The following is a 24,466-nucleotide window of genomic DNA, read 5'->3' on the forward strand; positions in this document are numbered from 1 at the left end:
AACTACTCCACCCACGACGTTTTAAATTACTTCTGAATACATTCAGATGCACTAGGGATTCTTTCTGAGTTTAATATTCTTGGAAACATCTCTCCCAAAGCCTGCCAACGTGCTCAAATCTGAACAAATTTTTTCACTAGGCTTGCTCAGTTATTATCTAGGGAGCTCCCTTCACTATTTTGGGGATTCAATTTACATGCCTTATGTGACAAAGCCTCCATTTCTTGACTGTCATCTTAACCTCTTCCTTAATTTACTCCTTATTTTGGTAATTTTTTTTCTCCAGTAACATGATAAGAAAAGATATATATAAGTTAACAGTGTCTTTGGTTCATCCTTACACTTACTTGACAAATTGGTTGGGTCTAGGGGTCCTAGGCTGTAAATAATTCTCCCTTAGAATTTGTAAGAAATTGTTCCGTTCTATTCCATCTTTCAGAGTTGCTGATAAGAGGGAGGATGCAATTCTGCTTCTGAATCTTTCTGTTTTCTGGAAGCTTTTAGCATTTTCTTTTTTTTTTTTTTTTCTGGATTCTGAAGACTCAAAACAATTTACTGTGGCATACATCGATTTTTATCCATTGTCCTAAGCACCAGATAATCTCTTTCAAACTAGAAACTCAAGTTTTTCAAGCACGGAACACTTTTTGAAGTAATTCTTTGATTGTTTCTTACTTTGCTTTTTCTCTGTTTTTCTTTTTGAATATAATATAGAAAATTGAGATTCAAAAACAAAAAGGCTGAAGGATTAGTTTCTTCCCATTTGAGATGGATGCTTAAATAGATCTATAGAAATATATACACAACCTTGATGTGTATGTTGATTTCATTTATATATGTCTGTGTATATATATTATGTATTCTGTATGTTTATATATATTCTATAATATGTATCACGGTGCATCCTACAGATTTGTGCAATGTACTAGATGTATATTAGATTTCAATAAAATAATGTTAAAAACAAATATTCACAGAAAAATTAAAAAATCAGTAATGAAATGTTTAAAGTGTAAGGAAATAAGGTATTTCTTGCTTTCAGTATCCTTCAAGATTTGAATATTCTCTATAACAACTTAGAAATATTTAAAGTCAAAATTTCATTTCTGAATAGAACACCACAAAAATCATTCATTCACTGTGAAAATGTATAGAGTTCTTGGGAGCCTGGATGAGAAGATACATCTAGTGCTGCACTTCTACATCAGCTATTCTCCAGAAAGGATCATTTCTCATGCTTTTGTTTTTTAAAAGCATTCTGCATTACTCCCATCATTTTCTCTGTCTTCAGACTGTGGGTTGAGTCCTACAAGAGTCCCAGTGTTTCTCTCTGCCAAATGCCTGAGAGAATGTGCAACCCTGGCACAATTTATATAATATATTCAACATGTTTGTGATATATTTCATTGTTCACTTACACTTTAGTACTTATCCATTGCCTTAAGAAGGCAAATATAATTTGTTGTACATTGTTGTTGAATACTGCTAAAAAACATATCCATTAATAAGTTTGTTACTGGATAAACAGGTAGTTACTTCGTCTATTAAATGACTTAAGAAGAAATTAGTGGTGGGTTATTATATAAATATTTTAGGAAATATCTATATATAGTATAGATAATATATATATATTTAAGGGAATATCTATATATAATAGATAAACAGCTATTTAAGGAAGCTGGTTGGGGTTTTTGAATGGCTTGGGAGCACACTGATAGTCCTCTCAATTAAATTATGAAATGTCAGCTGCCACTATTTGAAAATTTGCTATTTGATGCATTTTCAGAGATTAATTAGAATCATATAAAGAAGAAAGCCTGTGGTGAAAACATTGAGTTATAAAGGTTTACTCAGGGGTACACTCATAGCCTTAAAGCTTTTATTAATAAGCAATAAATATGAAAATCATGTACAAAGCTTTCAGGTCTGTAAGTTAAAAAAAGCAGTCACTTAAAAAGACTGAGATAAAATAATGACAATAAAAGCAAAATTAATGCATGAATAATTTCATCAAGTAAAAATTGCAAATTAAATGATTCCTTCTTTGGTGGAAAATTAGACAAAATAGACTTAAGAGGAATGGAAATTGTTCCAGAATAATGCAAAAAGCATCGAGTATCCCATACCTTCTGAAAAAAAAACAGCATTCACAGAAATTTTCCAAGCGTAACTAATATTTGGCAATACTAAAAATATTAGAACTCTTGAAAAACTATTTTATCATTTAATCAGAAAAATTTTACAAAGTAAACAAAACAAAAAATGATGTGATTTTTCTAAGATCATAGAGTCACACAACTCTAACTACAAAGACAAATGAGAAAAAAAAGATTTATGTTCATTCACCAAAATATTTATTCCTTATAAATCTTCTGAGGTACAAACCATACAATCATTTTCATATTTGAATTGGCTAGCATGTGACCACTTGTATTTCCTTAAGAAAGTCTCATGTGAACAAAAATCCTTAAATTTTTTTATGTTTAAAATAGTTTGTGGTGCACATTTGTGTGTGACCCACCATTACTCCATCAATGGCACATCCTTCAACTGCTTTTGTTGTATCCCATGAGTTTTGAGATTTTTCCATTTTCATTTTTGCCTCAAAATATTTTGATTTTCCTTCTGAGTTATTTCTTGACCCAATGAATATTCAAGAGCATATTGTTCAGTTTCCATATATTTATAAATTTTCCAGTTCTCTTCCTATTACTGATTTCTGATTTCATATCATTGAGGTCAACAGATATGCTTGATATGATTTCAATCTTCTTAAAGTGGTTAAGACTTGTTTTGTAGCCCAACATATAATCCATCCTGGAGAATGTTTTGTGTGCATGTGAGAAAAAATGTGCATTCTGCGGCTTTGGATGGAATGTTCTGTACATGTCTGTTAGGTCACTTTGTCTAGAGTGTTGTCAATTCCTCTCTGTCCCTATTAGTTTTCTCTGTGGATGATCTATCTATTTTTGAAAACACGGTCTTATACACTCCTATCATTATTGTATTGTAGTCTGTTTCTTCCTTCAGTTCAGTTAATATTTGCTTTATATATATAGGTGCTCCAAGACTGAGTACACATATATGTACAATTGTTATATCCTCTTTATGAACTGATCACTTATTATATGAATAACCTGTCTCTTTTTTAAGCTTTTGTTTTTCCATTTTATCTGATCGAAGTAGAGCTTTTCTCACTCTCGTTTATTACCATTTGCATGGATTCTCTCTCATAACTGTCCATCAATGTGCATCCCTAAAGCTGAAATAAGTCTGTTGTAGGCAGCATATAGTCGGGATTTGTTTTTATCCATTCAGTCTTCTATCATTTAATTGAAGATTATAATTCATTTACATTCAATGTAATTGATATGTAAGGACTTACTCCTGCTATTTTGTTTTTTGTTTTCTGGTTGTTTTGCAGATCCTTTGCTCATTTATTACTTTCTTGTTGTGTTCCTTTGTGATTTTCTTATTTTCTCCAGCTGTATAATTTGATTCCTTTCTGTTTCTTTTGTGTGTCTACTGTAGGTTTTTACTTATATAAATCCTATTATAATTATAGAAGTCTACTTTGGTATCATAACAGTTTAACTTTGCATTAAAAATTCTACACTTTTGGCCGGGCATGGTGGCTCATGCCTCTAATCCCAGCACTTTGGGAGGCTGAGGTGGATGGATCATGAGGTCAGAAAATGGAGGCCATCCTGGCCAACATGGTGAAACCCCATCTCTACTAAAAATACAAAAATTAGCTGGGTGTGGTGGCACATCTGTAATCCCAGCTACTTGGGAAGCTGAGGCACAAGAATCACTTGAACCTAGGAGGCAAAGATTGCAGGGAGCCAAGATCATGCCACTGCACTCCAGCCTGGTGACAGAGCAAGATTCCGTCTCAAAAAAAAAGGTTCTACACTTTTATATCCCCCCATTTTATGTTTTTGATGTCACAATTTACATCTTTTAACATTGTGTATACACAAAGTATTATAGCTATAATTATCTTTAATATTTTTGTCTTTTTGTGCATTAGAGTTATAAGTGATTCACACTCTACCTTATAATTTAGAATATTCTGAATTTGATTATGTGTATATTTTTTCAGTGAGTTTTATAATTTCACATTTTCATGTTACTAATTAGCATCCTTTCATCTTGAAAAACTCTTAAGCATTTCTTTTAAGGCAATCTAGGAGTGATTAATTACATCAGGTTTTGTGTGTCTGGTAAATCTTTTATTTTCCTTTAATTTTTGAAATACAGCTTTCCAGGCAAAGTATTCTTAGACATATTTTTCTTTCAGAACTTTGAATATACAGATGACCCTGAACAATGTGGGACTCAGGGGTACCAACACCCCATGGAGTTACAAATCTGTACATAGCTTTTGATGCCCCCAAAACCTAAACACTAATAGTCTACTGTTGACTGGGGGCCTTACTAATAATATTCAGTTGATTGATACATATTTTATGCTATATGTATTATTTTCTGCATTTTTAATATCCCTTTTTATTGTACAGTTCTGTGAGTTTTGACCAATGAATACCATTGTGTAACCACCACAATAATCAAGATACAGAACAATTCCACCATTCTAAAATCTCCTCCCATACCCACCAGGAAGTTTTGCCCCTTTGTAATCAACCCATCCTCTATTTCCGACTCCATATTTGTAACTCTGTAAGAAACTGCCAAGTGATTTCCAAAGTGGCTGTACCATTCACCCAATGTACAAGAGTCCTAGTTGTTCCACATTCTGGCTGGCACTTGGCAGGTATTTTTCAGTTGTAGCCATGAAACAAATATATAGTTTATTTCAGTATTGTCTTAATTTGCATTTCCCAAGTGTCTAATGATGTTGAGCATGTTTTTGTGAGCTTAACACTGAGTTTTGAAAAGTCTTTATGCATACTAGATACAAACCCTTCATCAAATAAGATTCACAAATATTTCTCCGTCTGTGGCTTGAATTTTCATTCTCTTATCAGTGTCTTTTGAAAAGTAGTTCCTATTTTTATAAACTCCAATTTATCAAGATTTTTCAATTTATTTTTATTTTACTTTAAATTCTGGGGTATATGGGCAGATCTTACAGGTATACACATGCTATAGTAGTTTGCTGCCTCCATCCCCCATCACCTATATTAGGTATTCTCCTAATGTTATCCCTCCCATCTCCCCACCCCCTGCTGTTGCTTCCCTAACCCTCCACTCTCAATAGACCCTAGTGTGTGATGCTCCCCTCCCTATGTCCATGTATTCTCATTGTTTAACACCCTCTTCTAAGTGAGAACATGCAGTGTTTGGTTTCCTGTTCTTGTTTCAGTCTGCTAAGAATGATGGTTTCCAGATTCATCCATGTCACTGCAAAGGACATGAACTCATCCTTTTTTATGGCTGCATAGTATTCCATGGTGTATATGTGCCATATTTTCTTTATCCAGTTTATCCTTGAAGGACATGTGGACTGGTTCCAAGTCTTTGCTATTGTAAACAGTGCTGAAATGAACATATGTATGCATGCGTTTTTATAATAGAATGATAATCCTTTGGGTATGTACCCAGTAATGAAATGGCTGGGTCAAATGGAATTTCTATTTCTAGATCCTTGAGGAATCGCCACACCACATTCCACAATGGTTGAACTAATTTACACTCCCACCTACAGTGTAAAAGTGTCCCTATTTCTCCACATCCTCTCCAGGGTCTGTTGTCTCCAGATTTTTTAATGATTGCCATTCTAATTGACATGAGATCATATCTCAATGTGGTTTTGATTTGCATATCTCTAATGACATGCTGATTTTGGTGAGAAAAGAACTTCAACTATGGGTGGGTATAAAGGCATCGGCTAGGTGAGGTGTAGTGTTTCTGGCTTGGTGAGCATGCAACAGCATATCCCATGCAGCTCTGTTGGATGAAGTTAGCATCAGTGAAAATTGAAGCGTTCTCAGTCACCAAGGCTAGTGTTGTCTGCAATGGCTGGGCGGGTTGTTAGTTACAAAGGCTGCTGGGATCCTACTAATCTCTTTTTCTCCTATAGTGGAATTCATGCCTGCAGATATCCCAAAAAATGCCAGGTTCAGTTTGTGGGCCTCTCGTGGTGGTGGTGGTGGTAGCATCACTGTCTGATGTCTGGTGCCCACAAAGTGGCCATGGTGCCAGGATTTGGAGTATGAGTACACATAAAGGGTCAGTGGCTCCAGGGTCTGGGGCAATAGGGACATTGGTGCCTGTGATGCGGGTTCCCTGCAGCAGCATCTGGAATGGTGTGTAAGGCACAGGAACTTCTGGAAAAGCAAGAAAATGAGGTCTGGAGTGTAAATTCATGCAGACCTCAGGAATCTGAGGCAGTGTTGTAGTGGGTCCAGTGTCACGAGTGCAGGTATTTGCCCTAGGATCTGGGGTCCAAGCATGGGCATGTGAAAATTTACTGTTGCTCTAGAGTCCAGAATGCAAATGCAGCTGGTGTCCCTAGGAAGTGTTTATGGAATGGCTGTCGAGCTGGAGTTTAAAGTGCAGACATGGGTGGAGTAAAAGTGGTTCCATGGTCCCTGGTGAAAGCTAGCTTGTTGTGGAAACGACTTTGGGGTATGAAACAGGGGCATTCATGCTCCTACAACAAAGCCGAGACCTAGAATGTGGGTATGCAAAGAGTGTCTGTGTGTCTAGAGTCTGTGGCATGCATGGTTCTGGGTGCAAGTGGTGGCCCTAGCCCTGGGTAGCACAACAGTGGCTTCTTATTGAGTTCAGAGCACAGCAGTGTCTCTCTCCCCAGGAGGTAAAAACAGCAATGGCTGTTGGTTAACTATCTCAGTGGCAAGAGCCAGTAGTGTTCTCTGTGTCCTGAAGAAAAAAAGGATGAACACTAAGGGGACATGTGATGTGAAAGCTATAGGGAGTATGTGGCTGACTCAAGGACTATTGAAGTTCTTAGTGGAAAAGGCTGCTAGGATCCTTTGCAGAGCAGGTCACTGGAAACCAAAGTGGTACCTGCTTCATGACTGATTCTGGTATTCCCCTGCCTTCTTTGTGCCTAGCTGTATCCAGATGTCTCACATATGCCAATCTCCCAAGCAATCCTTTCTGTGTAGTTATTGGTTTTGGCTGTACTGTGTTGCTGTAGGTTTTAAATTTGACTATTGAACCCTTCTAGGACTATTTTTGTTCATGGGTAATGTCTAATTATTTTTTGTGTGTGAGAGAAAAATAAAAGATAACCTAATCTACCATGTTGCTCATATCATTTATCTCTCCCACTTCCTATAAGGACACCAATCATATTGGATTAGAGCCCACCCATGTAATGCCATTTAACCTTAATGACTTCTTTAAATGCCACACCTCAAAATACAGTCACATTGTGAGGTAGTAGAGATTAGGAATTTACTTACACATATAAATTTGGGGGAAGACAAAATTCACTTAATAATAGGTCTGTAAAAAATGCTTCTGCCCTTCATCATGTTTTTTTTTCTTATAGTGTCTTTGTAAGAATGCTGTGGACATTTCCTTTTTTTTATTTTTGAATTAATTTGATATTTTAAATGATTAGCAAAAGATTCTTACCTGTGTGTATTCATAGGGGGTTTCTCAGGGTTGTTTTCAAGTCTTTACCCCTCAAAGGCTCCCTCCATAAAGTATAAAATATATTCTTATAAAAGTGATTTGGTTATAAAAACTGACATTAAGCAGTTTAAAAAAATTAGATAACATTTAGATTGAAATATTTACAAAAACTATGTGAAAACAGTTAACAGTTTCCGGTGGTTAATAATAACAATCTTATAAAAAATGTTGGGAGGTCATTCCGGGAACAGGAAACTATATTTTTATACTTTACTTTTAAACCCTAGTACTTAAATCTCTTGATAAATGTTCTAGGACAGAGTTTTACTTTCCTTTAGCTTTCCAATCCTATCATTTTACCTACACACACACAGTGATTCAAAAACAGGTTTTCCATGATTAATGTTCTTGGAGAAATTAAATTATTTCTAGATTTTGGCCGGCGCGGTGGCTCAAGCCTGTAATCCCAGCACTTTGGAGGCCGAGGCGGGTGGATCACGAGGTCAACAGATCGAGACCATCCTGGCCAACGTGGTGAAACCCCGTCTCTACTAAAAATACAAAAAATTAGCTGGACATGGTGGCGTGTGCCTGTAATCCCAGCTACTCAGGAGGCTGAGGCAGGAGAATTGCCTGAACCCAGGAGGTGGAGGTTGCTGTGAGCCGAGATTGCGACATTGCACTCCAGCCTGGGTAACAAGAGCGAAACTCCGTCTCAAAATAAATAAATAAATAAATAAATAAATAAATAAATAAATAAATATTTCTAGATTTTATCCTAAATAATACTACTTGCTATGAAAATGTATACATAGTATTCTAAAAGCAGCTTAAACATGTATGGTGCAAAGATACTACATACATGGTATGATTTTATTTCTGTGACATTTCAGTTTTCCATAATAAATCCATTGTTTATAAAATATTTGGCTTCTAAATTTAGTAAGTAGCAATTTAAGTAACGGTGTAATGAAATTTTCAGAAGAAAATAAATAACTTTTATTTTAACCCATGGATACTGCTATGGCATGCTTTATAAGAAAAAGAACTACCATTTTTTTTTTTGGATGAAATAAATAAAATACTGCCACTCCAAACTTTTAGAAACCAAAACAATGATCAATATTAAATGATATATTCATACCTGAACACCAAAGAAAAATGTTATTTCCTAGATCTTCTTTAAATTCATCATTAAAGCGGTAACTAGATTCTGGAAATGCTTCATGGAATGTTGCATATATGGCTTGTGCCAAACAATCAGGATATATCTACCAAAATAAAATCATATTAGATTAATTTTATGTTTTTAAATTTTAATATGTCTGCTGCCAAAGAAATTATTTTTAAACTTTGACTTACAATTTATTAACAAAAATTTGCCATTTTTAAATTCTAAAATCACAATTATATAAATTAATGTACATCACTATGCCTGGAAGCTAAATTTGAACTGGAATATGTGTCAGTAAAGAGTAATGCCACCCTCTCCACTCCCTCCAACAATCTGGAAATTAAATTTCTTTGGTTTCCTCAGAATTTAAATTTTTTAGTTTTTAAAACTAGTTATACATTTATTTACAATTTTTAACTTTTATTTTATATTCAAGGGTACATGTGCAGGTTTCTTATATCAGTAAACTGCATGTTAAGGAGGTTTTGTGAACAGATTTTTTTTTTATAAACACTAGTACAATTTATTGAGACAGTAAGTCTCAGTCACAGTCAAGTGGAAAGAGAAGAAAATTAAATTATTGGGTTGCATTGTTGTTTTAAAATTTTATTTTGATTTCAGTAGTTTTTGAGGAACAGGTGGTGTTTGCATGAAAAAAGTTCTTCAGTGGTGATTTCTGGGATTTTGGTGCATTCATCACCTGAGCAATGTACACTGTACCCAATTTGTAGGTTTTTGTCCCTCATCCTCCTCCCATCCTTCCCTCTGAGTCCCCAAAGTCCATTAGATGTATGGCTCTGCATCCTCATATCTTGGATCCCATATATAAGTGAGACCATATGAGGTTTGATTTTCCATTCTTGAGTTACTCCACTTAGAATAATTGTCTCCAACTTCATCCGGGTTTCTGTGAATGCCATTATTTTCATTCCTTTTAATGGCTGAGTAGTATTTCATGGTGTGTGTATATCTATCTATCTATCTATCTATCTATCTATCTATCTATCTATCTATCTATCACATTTTCTTTATCCACTTCTTGGTTGATGGGTATTTAGGCTAGTTTCATATTTCTGCAATTCCAAATCTTGCTGCTATACACATGTGTGTGCAAGTGACTTTTTCATATAATAACTTCTTTCCTCTGAGTAGATACCTAGTAGTGGGATTGGTGGATAAAACAGTAGTTCTACTTTTACTACCTTAAAGAATCTCCATACTGTTTTCCATAGTTGTTGTATTAGTTTACATTACCACCAGCAGTGTAAAAGTGTTCCCTTTTTACCATATCCATGCCAATGTATATTGTTTTCGGATTTTTTAAATATGGCATTTTTTGAAGAAGTAAAATGGTATCAAATTGTGGTTTTGATTTGTATTTCCCTGATAATTCGTGATGTAGAGCATTTTTTTTTCATGTTTCTTGGCCATTTGTATGTCTTTTTTTGAGAATTGTCTATTCATATCCTTTGTATATTTTTTAATGGTATTATTTGCTTTTATTCTTGCTCATTTGTTTGAGTTTCTTGTAGATTCTTGATGTTAGTTCTTAGTCGGATGCATAGTTTGCAAACATTTGCACCCACTCAGGAGGCTGTCTGCTTACTCCGCGGATTATTTTTTTGCTGTTGTTGTGCAGAAGCTTTTTAGTTTAACTAAGTCCCACCTATTTATTTTTGGTTTTGTTGAATTTGCTTTTGGTTTCTTGTTCATGAACTCTTTGCCTAAGCCAATGTCTAGAAGAGTTTTTCCGATGTTACCTTCTAGAATTTTTATGGTTTCAGGTCTTAGATTTAGGTCTTTGAGTTATCTTGAGTTGACATTTGTCTAAGTTAAGAGACGAGTATCCAGCTTTATTCTTCTACATGTGGCTTGCCGTTATCCCAGAACCATTTGTTAAATAGGGTGTCCTTACCCCACCTTATGTTTTCATTAGCTTTGTCAAAGATCAGTTGGCTGTAAGTATTTGGCTTTATTTAAGTTCTCTATTCTGTTCCATTAGTCTACATGCCTATTTTTATACCAGTAACATGGTGTTTTGGTAACATAGCCTGTAGTATACTTTGAAATTGGGTAATGTGATGCCTTCAAATTTGTTCTTTTAGCTTAGTCTTCTTGAGCTATGTTGGCTTTTTGGTTCCATATGAATTTTAGGATTTTTTTTTTTTAGTTCTGTGAAAAAAAGATGGTGTTATTTTTATGGGAATTGTATTGAATTTGTAGGCTGCTTTTGGCAGTATGATCATTTTCACAATATTGATTCTACCCATCTGTGAACATGGGATTTGTTTTTATTTGTCTCATCTATGATTTGTTTCAGCAGTGTTCTGCAGTTTTTCTTGTAGAGGTCTTTCACCTCCTTGGTTAAGTATATTTCTAAGTTATTTATAATTTAGAAATATATTTCTAATTATATATATAATTTGTGTGTGTATATATATATTTGTGTGTGTGTGTGTGTGTAAATATATATATATTTGCAGGTGTCCTAAAAGGGACTGAGTTCTTCATTTGATTCTCAGCTTGGCTGTTGGTATATAGCAGTGCTACTTAATTGTGTACATTGATTTTGTATCCTCAAACTTTAGTGAATCAATTTGTCAGATGTAGGAGCTTTCTGGATGAGTCTTTAGGGTTTTCTAGGTATACAATCATATCATCAGCAAACAGTGACAGTCTGACTTCATCTTTACTCATTTGGATGCCCTTTATTTTATTCTATTGTTTAACTGATCTGGCTAGAATTTCCAGAATGTTAAACAGAAGTGATGGAAGTGGAGATCCTTGTCTTTTTCCAGTTCTCTGGGAGAATACTTTCAACTTCTCCCCATTCAGTATAATGCTGGCTGTGTGATTGTCATAAATGGCTTTATTACCCTTCTATGCCAATTTTGCTGAGGGTTTTAATCATAAAGTGATGCTGGATTTTGCCAAATGCTTTTTCTTCATCTATTAAGATAATCATATGGTTTTTAACTTTGTTTTTGTGATGTATCACATTTATTGACTTGGGTATGTTAAACCATCCCTGCATCCCTGTTGTGAAACATACTTGATCATGGTGTATTATATTTTTGATATGCTGTTGGATTTGGTCAGTTGTGTTCTGTTGCACATTTCTACATCTATGTTAATCAGTAATATTGGTCTGTAGTTTTCATTTTTTGTTATATTCCTTCCTGGTTTTGGTATTAGGGTGATACTGGCTTCATAGAATGAATTAGGGAGAATTCCCTCTTTCTGTATCTTTTGTAATAGTTTCAGTAAAATTCATATTGAATTCTTCTTAAATTCTTCTTTAAATGTCTGATAGAATTCAGCTGTGAATCTATCTGATCCTTAACTTTTTTTTGGCAAATTTTTAAATTACTGTTTCAATCTCACTATTATTGCTCTGTTCAGAGTTTCTGTTTCTTCCTGATATAATCTAAGAGGGTGGTAGATTTTCTGTAATTTATCCATCTCCTCTACATCTTGTAATTTTTGTGCATAAAGGTGTTTATAGTAGCCTTAAATAATCTTTTGTATTTCTGTGGTATCGGTTATAATAGTTCCCATTATTTCTAATTGAGCTTATTTGTATCTTCTACTTTCTTGCTTAATCTTGCTAATGATCTGTCAAATTTGTTAATCTTTTCAAATAACCAGCTTTTTTTTCCTCTTTTGTATTTTTTTGTTTCAATTTCATTTAGTTCTGCTCTGATCTTTGTTATTAATTTTCTTCAGCTGGGTTTGGGTTTGGTTTGTTCTTGCTTCTCAAGTTCCTTGAGGTGTGACCGTGGATTGTCTATTTGTGCTTTTTTAGGCTTTTTGATGTAGGCATTTAAGGCTATGAACTTTCCTCTTAGCACTGCTTTTTCTGTGTCAGAGGTTTAGATAGGTTTTGTAAGTATTATCGCTCGGTTCAAATAATTTTAAAATTTCCATCTTGATTTCACTCTTCACCCAAAGATCATTCAGGAGCAAATAATTTCCATGTATTGGTATAGTTTTGAGGATTCATTTTGGAGTAATTTCTAATTTTATGCCACTGTGGTCTGAAAGAGTACATCATATTATTTTGATTTTCTTAAATTTATTGAGACTTCTTTTGTGGCCTATCATATGATCTCACCAGAAGGGAGCAGGAGTAGCTATTTACCACCCCCCGTGCCCCAATCCCCAGATGGAGTCTCACTCTGTCACCAGGCTGGAGTGCAGTGGCATGATATCAGCTCACTGCAACTCTGCCTCCCAGGTTCAAGCAATTCTCCTGCCTCAGTCTCCTGAGTAGCTGGGACTATAGGTCCATACAACCATGCCTAACTAATTTTTGTATTTTTATTAGAGACGAGGGTTCACCACGTTGGTGAGGCTGGTCTTGAACTCCTGACCTCATGAACCGCCTACCTCAGCCTCCCAAGCCTTTGGAATTACAGGCATGAGCCACTGCGCCTAACAGGGAGTAGCTATTTTTATATCAGACCAAACAGACTTTAAAGGAACAGCAGTTAAAAAAGACAGATAGGGACATTTATATAATGATAAAGTAATCAGTCCAACAGAAAAATGTCACAATCCTAAATTTATAGGCATTTAACATGGAAACTCACAAATCTGTAAAACAATTATTACTAGGCAAAAGTAATTAGATATATAGCAACATAATAATAGTGGAGGACTTCAACACTCCACTGAAAGCACCAAACAGGTCATTGAAATGGAAAGTCAACAAAGAAATAATGAACTTCAATTATACCCTAGAACAAATGGACTTAACAGATATTTATAGAATATTCTACCCAACAACTTCAGAACATACATTCTATTCATCAGCACATGGAATTCTAGTACTATGATGAACAACTGGTGACAATGTGTATCCTTGTCATGTTTCAGATCTTAGAGGAAAAACTTTTGGTTTTTCCCCATTCAGTATGATACAAGCTCTGAATCTGGCATTATATGCTTTTTATTATGCTGAGGTATATTCCTTATATCACCAATTTTTTGATAACTTTTATCATGAAGGGATACGGAATTTTATCAAATACTTTTTTCAGCATCATTTGAAATGATTATATAGTTTTTATCCTTCATTCTGTTAATATGATGTATCACATTGATTGATTTGCATATGTTGAACCACTTCAGGAATAAATGCCACTTGGTAATGATGAATGATATTACTAATGTATTGTTGAATTTGGTTTGCAGTATCTTGTTGAGGGTTTTTCCATCAATATTCATCAATGATTCTGATCTATAGTTTTCTTTTCTTTTCTTTTCTTGATGTGCCTTTGTCTAGTTTTGATATCCAAATAACACTGCCTTATAGAGTGAGATTGGGAGTCTTCCCTCCTCCTCTATTTTTTAAAAAAGTTTGAGTAGAATTGGTATTAGTTCTTCTTTAAATGTTTGTAGAATTCAGCAGTGAAGCCAGCAAGTCCTGGGCTTTTCTTTCTTTCTTTTTTTGAGACGGAGTTTCGCTCTTTACCCAGGCTGGAGTGAAATGGTGCGATCTTGGCTCACTGCAACCTCTGCCTCCTCAGTTCAGGCAATTCTCCTGCCTCAGCCTCCTGAGTAGCTGGGATTACAGGCACGTACCACCATGCCCAGCTAATTTTTTGTATTTTTAGTAGAGACGGGGTTTCACCATATTGACCAGGATGGTCTCGATCTCTTGACCTCGTGATCCACCCGCCTCGGCCTCCCAAAGTGCTGGGATTACAGGCGTGAGCCACCGCGCCCGGCCCCTGGCTTTTCTTTACCGGGATACTTTTCATTATGGCTTTGATCTCATTAGTTAGTCTGTTCAAGATTTGAATTTCTTCCTGGTTTAATCTTGGGAGGTGATATATATTTAGAAATTTGTCCATTTCTTCTAGATTTTCTAATTTATTGGCATACACTGTTCATGGTAGAGACTAATAATACTTCGACTTTCTGCAGTGTCAGTTGCAAGGTCTCCTTTTTCATTTCTTATTTTGCTTGTATCTTCTCTCTCTTTTACTTAGTCTAGCTGATGATCTGTCATTTTTTTTTAATTTTTCAGAAAACAAACTTGTTTTACTGATTTTTTTTTTTTTTTTTGAGGTACAGTCTTGCTCTGTTGCCAGGCTGAAGTGCAGTGGTGCGATCTTGGCTCACTGCAACCTCCACCTCCCAAGTTCAAGGGATTCCCCTTCCTCAGCCTCCTGAGCAGCTGGGACTACAGGCACAAACCAGCACGCCCAGCTGATTTTTTGTATTTAAGTAGAGATGGCATTTCACCATGTTGGCCAGGAGGTCTGGATCTGACTTTATAATCCACCTGCCTCAGCCTCCCAAAGTGCCGGGATTACAGGAATGAGCCACCGCACCCAGTCTATTGATCTTTTTTTATTGTGTGTGTGTGTTTTTTTAAAATTTCAATTTCATTTATTTCTGCTCTGATCTTTATTATTTCTTTCCTTCTACTAATTCTGAGTTTGGTTTGCTCTAGCTTTTATAATTCTTTAAGACACATTGTTAGACTGTTTCTTTGAAGTTGTTCTTTTTTGATGTAGTCACTTACAGCGATAAATATGCCTCTTGCTTTTGTGTGGGAATGTCTTTCTCTCTCATGTTTGAAGGATGTTTTTTCACTCTCTTGGTATATTGTGTTTCCATTATCATTTGTTTAAAGAGAATTTTTCAAATTCTTAATTTCTTCATTGACCCACTGGTCATTAGGAGCATACTGTTTAATTTCCATGTGTTTAGTTATCAATATCTTCTTGTTATTGATTTGCATATATATTTTAAATTGTTATATCCTCTTGCTGAATTGACCCCTTTATTATGATATAATGGCCTTGTTTCTTCTTATAGTTTCTGTATTTAAGTATATTTTGTCTGAGGTAAGTATAGCAACTCCTCTTTTTCTGGTTTCCATTGGCATTGAATGTCTTTCCTCATACCTTTATTTTTAGTCTATGTGTATCTTTATAGGTGAAGTGTGTTTTTTTGGTGGCAACAGAATAATGAGTCTTGTTTTTCATCCATTCAGCCAGACTACATCTTTTGATTAGAAAGATTAGTCCTCTTACATTCAATATTATTATTGATAAGTAAGGGCTTACTTCTGTGATTCTGTTATCTATTTTCTGGTTGTTCTGTAGTCTTCTCTTCCTTCTTTCTTTGCCTCCTGTCTTTCTGTATTGAACATGATTTTTCTCTGATAAAATACTTTAGTTTCTTGCTTTGTATTTTTTGTTTTTTTCTTTGTATTTTTTGCTCTGTATTTTTTTGGTTTGAGGTTACAATGAGGCTTGCAAATTTAAGACCCATATTTTAACCTGATAACAATATAACACTATTTGCATAAAAGAAAAACTAATAAAAACTCAATGTTTTAAATTTGTCCCCACAATTTTTAACTTTTTGTTTTTTCTTTTTTTTTGAGATGGAGTTTCACTCTTGTTACCCATGCTGGAGTGCAATGGCATGATCTCAGCTCACCGCAACTTCCACCTCCTGGGTTCAAGCAATTCTCCTGCCTCAGCCTCCCGAGTAGCTGGGACTACAGGCACATGCCACCATGCCCAGCTAATTTTTGTATTTTTAGTAGAGATGGGGTTTCACCATGTTGACCAGGATGGTCTCGATCTCTTGACCTTGTGATCCACCTGCCTCGGCCTCCCAAAGTGCTGGGATTATAGGCATGAGCACTGTGCCCGGCCAACTTATTGTTGTTTCTATGTTTATCTTACTGTACTATGTAAGTTGTTGACATTATAATTTTTGAATGGTTCCTCCTTTTATTATTTCTACCTATAAGAGTAGTTTACATACATTACAGTGTTTTAATATTCTGTGTTTTTCTGTGCACTTACTATTACCAGTGAGTTTGGTAAATTCAATTATTTATTCCTCACTCTTTCTTTCTTTCTGATTGAAGTACTCACTATAGCATTTATTGTAGGACAGGTCTGGAATTGAAGAAATCCCTCAGCTTTTGTGTGGGAATGTCATTATTTCTCTTTCATGATTGAAGGATGTTTTTGCCAGATACATTATTTCAGGGTAAAATTTCTTTCAGCCCTTTAAATATGTCATTCAATTCTCTCCTTGCTTATAAAATTTCCACTGAAAATCCTGCTGTCAGATGTACTGGAGCATTATGGTATGCTGTTTGTTTATCTTGCCACTTTCAGGATCCTTTCTTTATCCTTGACCTTTGGGAGTATGATTATTAAACATCTAAATAATCTTCAGATTAAACCTGCTTAGTGTTCTATAACCTTCTTGTACTTGGATATAGATGCTTTTCTCTTAGTTTGGGCAATTGTCTATTAACTCTTTCGATAAACTTTCTACCCCATCTCTTTCTCTACCTCCTCTTTAAAGCCAGTAACTCAGATTTGCCCTTTGGAGGCTATTTTCTAGAACTTAAAGGCATGCTTCATTGTTTTTTCTTTTTTAAATTTTTTATTGGATTTTAGGTTTTGGGGTACATGAGCAGAGCATGCAAGACAGTTGCGTACATACACACATGGCAGTGTGCTTTGTTTTCCTTCTCCCCTTCACCCACATTTGGCATTTCTCCCCAGGCTATCCCTCTCCACCTCCCCCTCCCACTGCCCCCCCCCTTAACCCCCAATAGACCACACTGTTTAGTACTCCCCTCTCTGTGTCCATGTGTTCTCATTTTTCATCACCCGCCTATGAGGGAGAATATGCGGTGTTTCATTTTCTGTTCTTGTGTCAGTTTGCTGAGGATGATGTTCTCCAGATTCATCCATGTCCCTACAAATGACACAAACTCATCATTTCTGATTGCTGCATAATATTCCATGGTGTATATCTGCCACATTTTCCCAATCCAGTCTATTATCAACGGGCATTTGGGTTGATTCCAGGTCTTTGCTATTGTAAACAGTGCTGCAATGAACATTCGTGTACATGTGTCCTTATAAGTAGAAGAATTTATAGTCTTTCGGATATATACCCAGTAATGGGATTGCTGGGTCAAATGGAATTTCTATTTCTAAGGCCTCGAGGAATCGCCACACTGACTTCCACAATGGTTGAACTAATTTACACTCCCACCAACAGTGTAAAAGTGTTCCTTTTTCTCCACATCCTCTCCAGCATCTGTTGTCTCCAAATTTTTTAATGATCGCCATTCTAACTGGCGTGAGATGGTATCTCAATGTGGTTTTGATTTGCATCTCTCTGATGACCAGTGACGATGAGCATTTTTTCATATGATTGTTGGCCTCATATATGTCTTCTTTCATAAAGTGTCTGTTCATATCCTTTACCCAATTTTGAATGGGCTTGTTTGTTTTTTTCCTGTAAATCTGCTTGAGTTCTTTGTAAATTCTGGATATCAGCCCTTTGACAGATGGGTAAACTGCAAAAATTTTTTCCCATTCTGTTGGTTGCCGATTCACTCTAGTGACTGTTTCTTTTGCCGTGCAGAAGCTGTGGAGTTTCATTAGGTCCCATTTGTCTATTTTGGCTTTTGTTGGCAATGCTTTTGGTGTTTTGTTCATAAAGTCCTTGCCTACTCCTATGTCCTGGATGGTTTTGCCTAGATTTCCTTCTAGGGTTTTTATCGTGCCAGGTCTTATGTTTAAGTCTTTAATCCATCTGGAGTTAATTTTAGTGTAAGGTGTCAAGAAGGGGTCCAGTTTCTGCTTTCTGCACATGGCTAGCCAGTTTTCCCAACACCATTTGTTAAAGAGGGAATCCTTTCCCCCTTGCTTGTTTTTGTCAGGTTTATCAAAGATTGTATAGTTGTAGATATGTTGTGTTGCCTAAGGTGCCTCTGTTTTGTTCCATTGGTCTATATCTCTGCTTTGATACCACTACCATGCTGTTTTGATTACTGTAGCCTTGTAGTATAGTTTGAAATCCAGTAGTGTGATGCCCCCCGCTGTGTTCTTTTTGCTTAGAATTGACTTGGCTATGTGGGCTCTCTTTTGGTTCCATATGAAGTTCATGGTGTTTTTTTCCAGTTCTCTGAAGAAAGTCAATGGTAGCTTGATGGGGATAGCATTGATTCTGTAAATTACTTTGGGCAGCATAGCCATTTTCACGATATTAATTCTTCCTAACAATGAACATGGAATGTTTCTCCATCTGTTTGTGTACTCTCTGATTTCGTTGAGCAGTGGTTTGTAGTTCTCCTTGAAGAGGTCACTTACGTTTTTTGTGAGTTGTATTCCAAGGTATTTTATTCTTTTTGTAGCAATTGTGAATGGCAGTTCGTTCTTGGTTTGGCTTTCTTTAAGTCTGCTATTGGTGTAGACAAATGCTTGTGATTTTTGCACATTGATTTTATATCCTGAGACTTTGCTGAAGTTGCTTATCAGTTTCAGGAGTTTTTGGGCTGAGGCGATGGGGTCTTCTAGGTATACTATTATGTTGTCTGCAAATAGAGACAATTTGGCTTCCACCTTTCCTATTTGAATACCCTTTATTTCTTTTTCTTGCCTGATTGCTCTGGCTATAACTTCCAGTACTATATTGAATAGGAGTGGTGAAAGAGGGCATCTTTGTCTAGTGCCACATTTCAAAGGGAATCCTTCCAGTTTTTGCCCATTCAGTATGATATTGGCTGTTGGTTTGTCATAAATAGCTTTTATTACTTTGAGATACATTCCATTGATACCGAGTTTATTGAGGGTTTTTAGCATAAAGGGCTGTTGAATTTTGTCAAATGTCTTCTCTGCATCAATTGAGATAATCATGTGGTTTTTGTTTTTGGTTCTGTTTATGTGGTGAATTACGTTGATAGACTTGCGTATGTTGAACCAGCCTTGCATCCCCGGGATGAATCCTACTTGATCATGATGAATAAGTTTTTTGATTTGCTGTTGCAATCGGCTTGCCAATATTTTATTGAAGATTTTTGCATCTATGTTCATCATGGATATTGGCCTGAAGTTTTCTTTTCTTGTTGGGTCTCTGCCGGGTTTTGGTATCAGAATGATGTTGGTCTCATAAAATGATTTGGGAAGGATTCCCTCTTTTTGGATTGTTTGAAATAGTTTTAGAAGGAATGGTACCAGCTCCTCTTTGTGTGTCTGGTAGAATTCGGCTGTGAACCCGTCTGGACCTGGGCTTTTTTTGAGTGGTAGGCTCTTAATTGCTGCCTCAACTTCTGACCTTGTTATTGGTATATTCATAATTTCAGCTTCCTCCTGGTTTAGGCTTGGGAGGACACAGGAGTCCAGGAATTTATCCATTTCTTCCAGGTTTACTAGTTTATGTGCATAGAGTTGTTTGTAATATTCACTGATGATGTTCTGAATTTCTGTGGAATCTGTGGTGATTTCCCCTTTATCATTTTTTATTGCATCTATTTGGTTGTTCTTTTATTTTTAATCAATCTGGCTAGTGGTCTGTCTATTTTATTGATCTTTTCAAAAAACCAGCTCTTGGATTTATTGATTTTTTGAAGGGGTTTTCGTGTCTCAATCTCCTTCAGTACAGCTCTGATCTTAGTTATTTCTTGTCTTCTGCTGGGTTTTGAGTTTTTTTGATCTTGCTCCTCTAGCTCTTTCAATTTTGATGATAGGGTGTCAATTTTGGATCTCTCCTTCTCCTCATATGGGCACTTATTGCTATATACTTTCCTCTAGAGACTGCTTTAAATGTGTCCCAGAGGTTCTGGCATGTTGTGTCTTCGTTCTCATTGGTTTCGAAGAACTTCTTTATTTCTATCTTCATTTCATTGTTTACCCAGTCAACATTCAAGAGCCAGTTGTTCAGTTTCCATGAAGCTGTGCGGTTCTGGGTCGGTTTCTGAATTCTGAGTTCTAACTTGATTGCACTATGGTCTGAGAGGCTGTTTGTTATGATTTCAGTTGTTTTGCATTTGTTGAGCAGTGCTTTACTTCCAATTATGTGGTCAATTTTAGAGTAGGTGTGATGTGGTGCTGAGAAGAATGTGTATTCTATAGATTTGTGGTGGAGAGTTCTGTAAATGTCTATCAGGTTTGCTTGCTCCAGGTCTGAGTTCAAGCCCTGGATATCCTTGTTGATTTTCTGTCTGGTTGATCTGTCTAATATTGACAGTGGAGTGTTAAAGTCTCCCACTATTATTGTGTGGGAGTCTAAGTCTCTTTGTAAGTCATTAAGAACTTGCCTTATGTATCTGGGTGCTCCTGCATTGGGTCCACATATGTTCAGGATTGTTAGCTCTTCTTGTTGTATCGATCCTTTTACCATTATGTAATTGCCTTCTTTGTCTCTTGATCTTTGTTGCTTTAAAGTCTATTTTATCAGAGAAGAGAATTGCAACTCCTGCTTTTTTTTGCTCTCCATTTGCTTGGTAAATCTTCCTCCATCCCTTTATTTTGAGCCTTTGTGTATCCTTGCCTGTGAGATGGGTTTCCTGGATACAGCACACTGATGGGTTTTGGATTTTTATCCAATTTGCCAGTCTGTGTCTTTTGATTGGTGCATTTAGTCCATTTACATTTAGGGTTAATATTGTTATATGTGAATTTCATACTGCCATTTTGATGCTAAGTGGCTGTTTTGCCTGTTAGTTGTTGTAGATTCTTCATTATGTTGATGCTCTTTAGCATTTAGTGTGATTTTGGAATGGCTGGTACTGGTTGTTCCTTTCTATGTGTAGTGCCTCTTTTAGGAGCTCTTGTAAAGCAGGCCTGGTGGTGACAAAATCTCTGAGTACTTGCTTGTTCGCAAAGGATTTTATTTTTCCTTCATTCCTGAAGCTCAGTTTGGCTGGATATGAAATTCTGGGTTGAAAGTTCTTTTCTTTAAGAATGTTGAATATTGGCCCCCACTCTCTTCTGGCTTGTAGAGTTTCTGCCGAGAGATCTGCTGTGAGTCTGATGGACTTCCCTTTGTGGGTGACCTGACCTTTCTCTCTGGCTGCCCTTAGTATTTTCTCCTTCATTTCAACCTTGTTGAATCTGACGATTATATGCCTTGGGGTTGCTCTTCTTGTGGAATATCTTTGTGGTGTTCTCTGTATTTCCTGCATTTGAGTGTTGGCCTGTCTTGCTAGATGGGGGAAATTTTCCTGGATGATGTCCTGTAGAGTATTTTCCAGCTTGGATTCATTCTCTTTGTCCCCTTCTGGTACACCTATCAAACATAGGTTAGGACTTTTCACATAGTCCCACATTTCTTGGAGACTTTGTTCATTCCTTTTTGCGCTTTTTTCTCTAATCTTGGTTTCTTGTTTTATTTCACTGAGTTGGTCTTCAAATTCAGATATTCTTTCTTCTGCTTGGTCAATTCGGCTATTGAAACTTGTGCATGCTTCGCGAAGTTCTCGTATTGTGTTTTTCAGCTCCTTTAATTCATTCATATTCCTCTCTAAGTTGTCCATTCTTATCATTTCCTCATATCTTTTTTCAAGTTCCTTAGTTTCTTTGCATTGATTTAATACATTTTCTTTTAGCTCACAAAAGTTTCTCATTATCTACCTTCTGAAGTCTAATTCCATCATTTCATCACAGTCATTCTCCCTCCAGCTTTGTTCCCTTGCTGGTGAGGAGTTTTGGTCCTTTCTAGGAGGCGAGGTGTTCTGGTTTTGGGTGTTTTCCTCCTTTTTGCGCTGGTTTCTTCCTATCTTTGTAGATTTATCCGCTTGTCTTCTGCGTAGTTGCTGACTTTTCGATTGGGTCTCTGAGTGGACACCCAGATTGTTGATGATGAAGTATTTCTGTTACTTGGTTTTCCTTCTACCAGTCTAGCCCCTTCGCTGTATGACTGCTGAGGTCCACTCCAGGCCCTGCTTGTCTGGGGTGTACCTATAGCAGCTGTGGCACAGTGAGGGATGCTACCAGTTTCTTTTTCTGCTATCTTTGTCCCAGGATGATGCCTGCCAAATGTCAGTCTTTTGGATATAGAGGGGTCAGGGAGCTGCTTGAGGAGACAGTCTGTACTTTATAGGAGCTCAATTGCTGAGCTGTGAGCTCTGTTGTTCATTCAGGGCTGTTAGGCTGCTATGTTTGATTCTGCTGCAACAGAGCTCATTAAAAAAACCCTTTTTTTCTCAAATGCTCTGTGTTGGGGGGTTTGGGCTTTATTTTTGGATGTCCATTGAGGTGTCCTGCCCAGCTAGGAGGCAGACTAGCCACTGTTTGCCTGCCGAGGCTCCGCCGTGCTGTTGTATGGTTCGCCCTGTTGCTGTAGGCTCTGCTGTTCTGCTGTCATCTCCTCCACGCCCTGCGGCAAAGTCTCTCTGTTGTAGCGGGTTTCCTCGGCAATGGCAGGCTGTGTCAGCAGTGGGCGTGTATCTCAGTAGGGACGGGTTGCCTCGGCAACGGCTGGCTGCGTCAGCAGTGGGCATGTATCTCAGTTGGGGCGGGTTGCCTCGGTAATGGTGGATGCCCCTCCCCCACAGAGCGTCTCAGATTGTCTGCACTGGGATCGTTTAAAATTGCGGTTTTGTTTGTCCCACTGGGCTACCCCAAACGCTCTGTCCCTGCAATCCCCTGGGCTGGCCCACTGTCCAAGTCTCGTTCAGTCTCAAGTCCAGCCCTCTCAAGTCTCAGGTTGCCAGTTCAACAGGGCACCCAGACAAGCGTGCCCTGTGGGGAGCGCTGGGTAGGGCCGGCCGCCACCACCCCGGATGCCGGCTTCGCCAGAGGTACTGCCTGGCATCCCGTGTCTCCTTTATACTTGGGAATTTCCCTGTTCTGTGGGCAACAAAGATCAGTCTGGAAATGCAGCTCCGACTCACCTCTCTGCGGATTCAACGAGAGCTCCAATCCTGGGTTGTTCTCACAGCACCATCTTGAGTCCTCCCCCCGCTTCATTGTTTTTTGTTCTTTTTTCTCCTATGTGTTTTCAAATAGCCTATCTTCAAGCTCACTAATTCTTTCTTCTGCTTAATCTATTCTGCTATTAAAGGACTCTGATGCATTTTGCAGTGTGCCAACTGCATTTTCAGTTCCACGATTTCTGCTTCTTTTTATTTCTCTTTGTTAAATTAATCTGATATAATTCTGATTCCTTCTCTGTGTTATCTTAAATTTGAGTTTCCTCAACACAGCTATTTTTAAATTTTGTATGAAAGGTCACATCTCTGTTCCTCCAGGACTGGTCCTTGGTGCCTTACTTAGTTCATTGGTGAAGTCATGATATTTTGGATGTGTTGATGTTCTTTAGTGCCTGGGCATTAAAGAGTTAGGTATTTATTGTAACATTCACTGTCTGGGGCTTATTTGTAGCTGTCCTACTTGGGAAGGCTTTCCAGATATTTGAACGAACTTGGATTTCATTATCTAAGCTGTATCTACTTTGAGGGACACCCCAAGCCCAGTAACACTGTGGTTCTTGCAGACTTGTGGAGGTGATTCTCTGAATTACCAGGGACTTTTGTTTTCCTCCCTTACTTTCTCCCATACAGAATCTTTCTTTCTATTCTGACACCTAAAGATGTAGATGGAGTGACAAAAGCACTCCTTTGGCTCTCAACATTATGACTACACTGGGTAAGACCTGAAGCCAGAACAGTGCTGGGTCTCACTGAAGGCATGCAGTAATCACTCCCTGACTACTGTATATGTTTGCTCAAGGCCCTGGGGCTCTATAATCAGTATGTGTCAAAGTCAACCAGGCCTGTGTCCTTCCCTTTAGGGTGGTGAGGTTCCCCAGGTCCTTGATAGGTGGGTCCAGGTGTGCTGTCTGAGAGCCAGGGACTACAGAAAAAAACCATTGGAGGTGGCACTCAAACCACAAGATGGAGTCCTTCCCACTCTTCCCTCCCCTTTCAAAAGGTAG

General features: G+C 37.2%; 1 protein-coding gene across 7 annotated transcripts in view; it reads right to left on the minus strand.

Moving 5' to 3' along the window:
- FAM227B (family with sequence similarity 227 member B) overlaps positions 1–24,466 on the minus strand; it is a 315,059-nt gene that overhangs the window by 224,480 nt on the left and 66,113 nt on the right. For all 7 annotated transcript variants that reach the window (XM_078334214.1, XM_078334215.1, XM_054239626.2 and 4 more), the window contains one exon: positions 8,717–8,843. In XM_078334214.1, coding sequence (XP_078190340.1) covers positions 8,717–8,843 — 127 coding nt within the window. The remainder of the gene's footprint in view (positions 1–8,716; positions 8,844–24,466) is intronic.

The sequence above is a fragment of the Callithrix jacchus genome, chromosome 8 (genome assembly GCF_049354715.1).
Source record: "Callithrix jacchus isolate 240 chromosome 8, calJac240_pri, whole genome shotgun sequence".
NCBI lineage: Eukaryota > Metazoa > Chordata > Mammalia > Primates > Cebidae > Callithrix > Callithrix jacchus.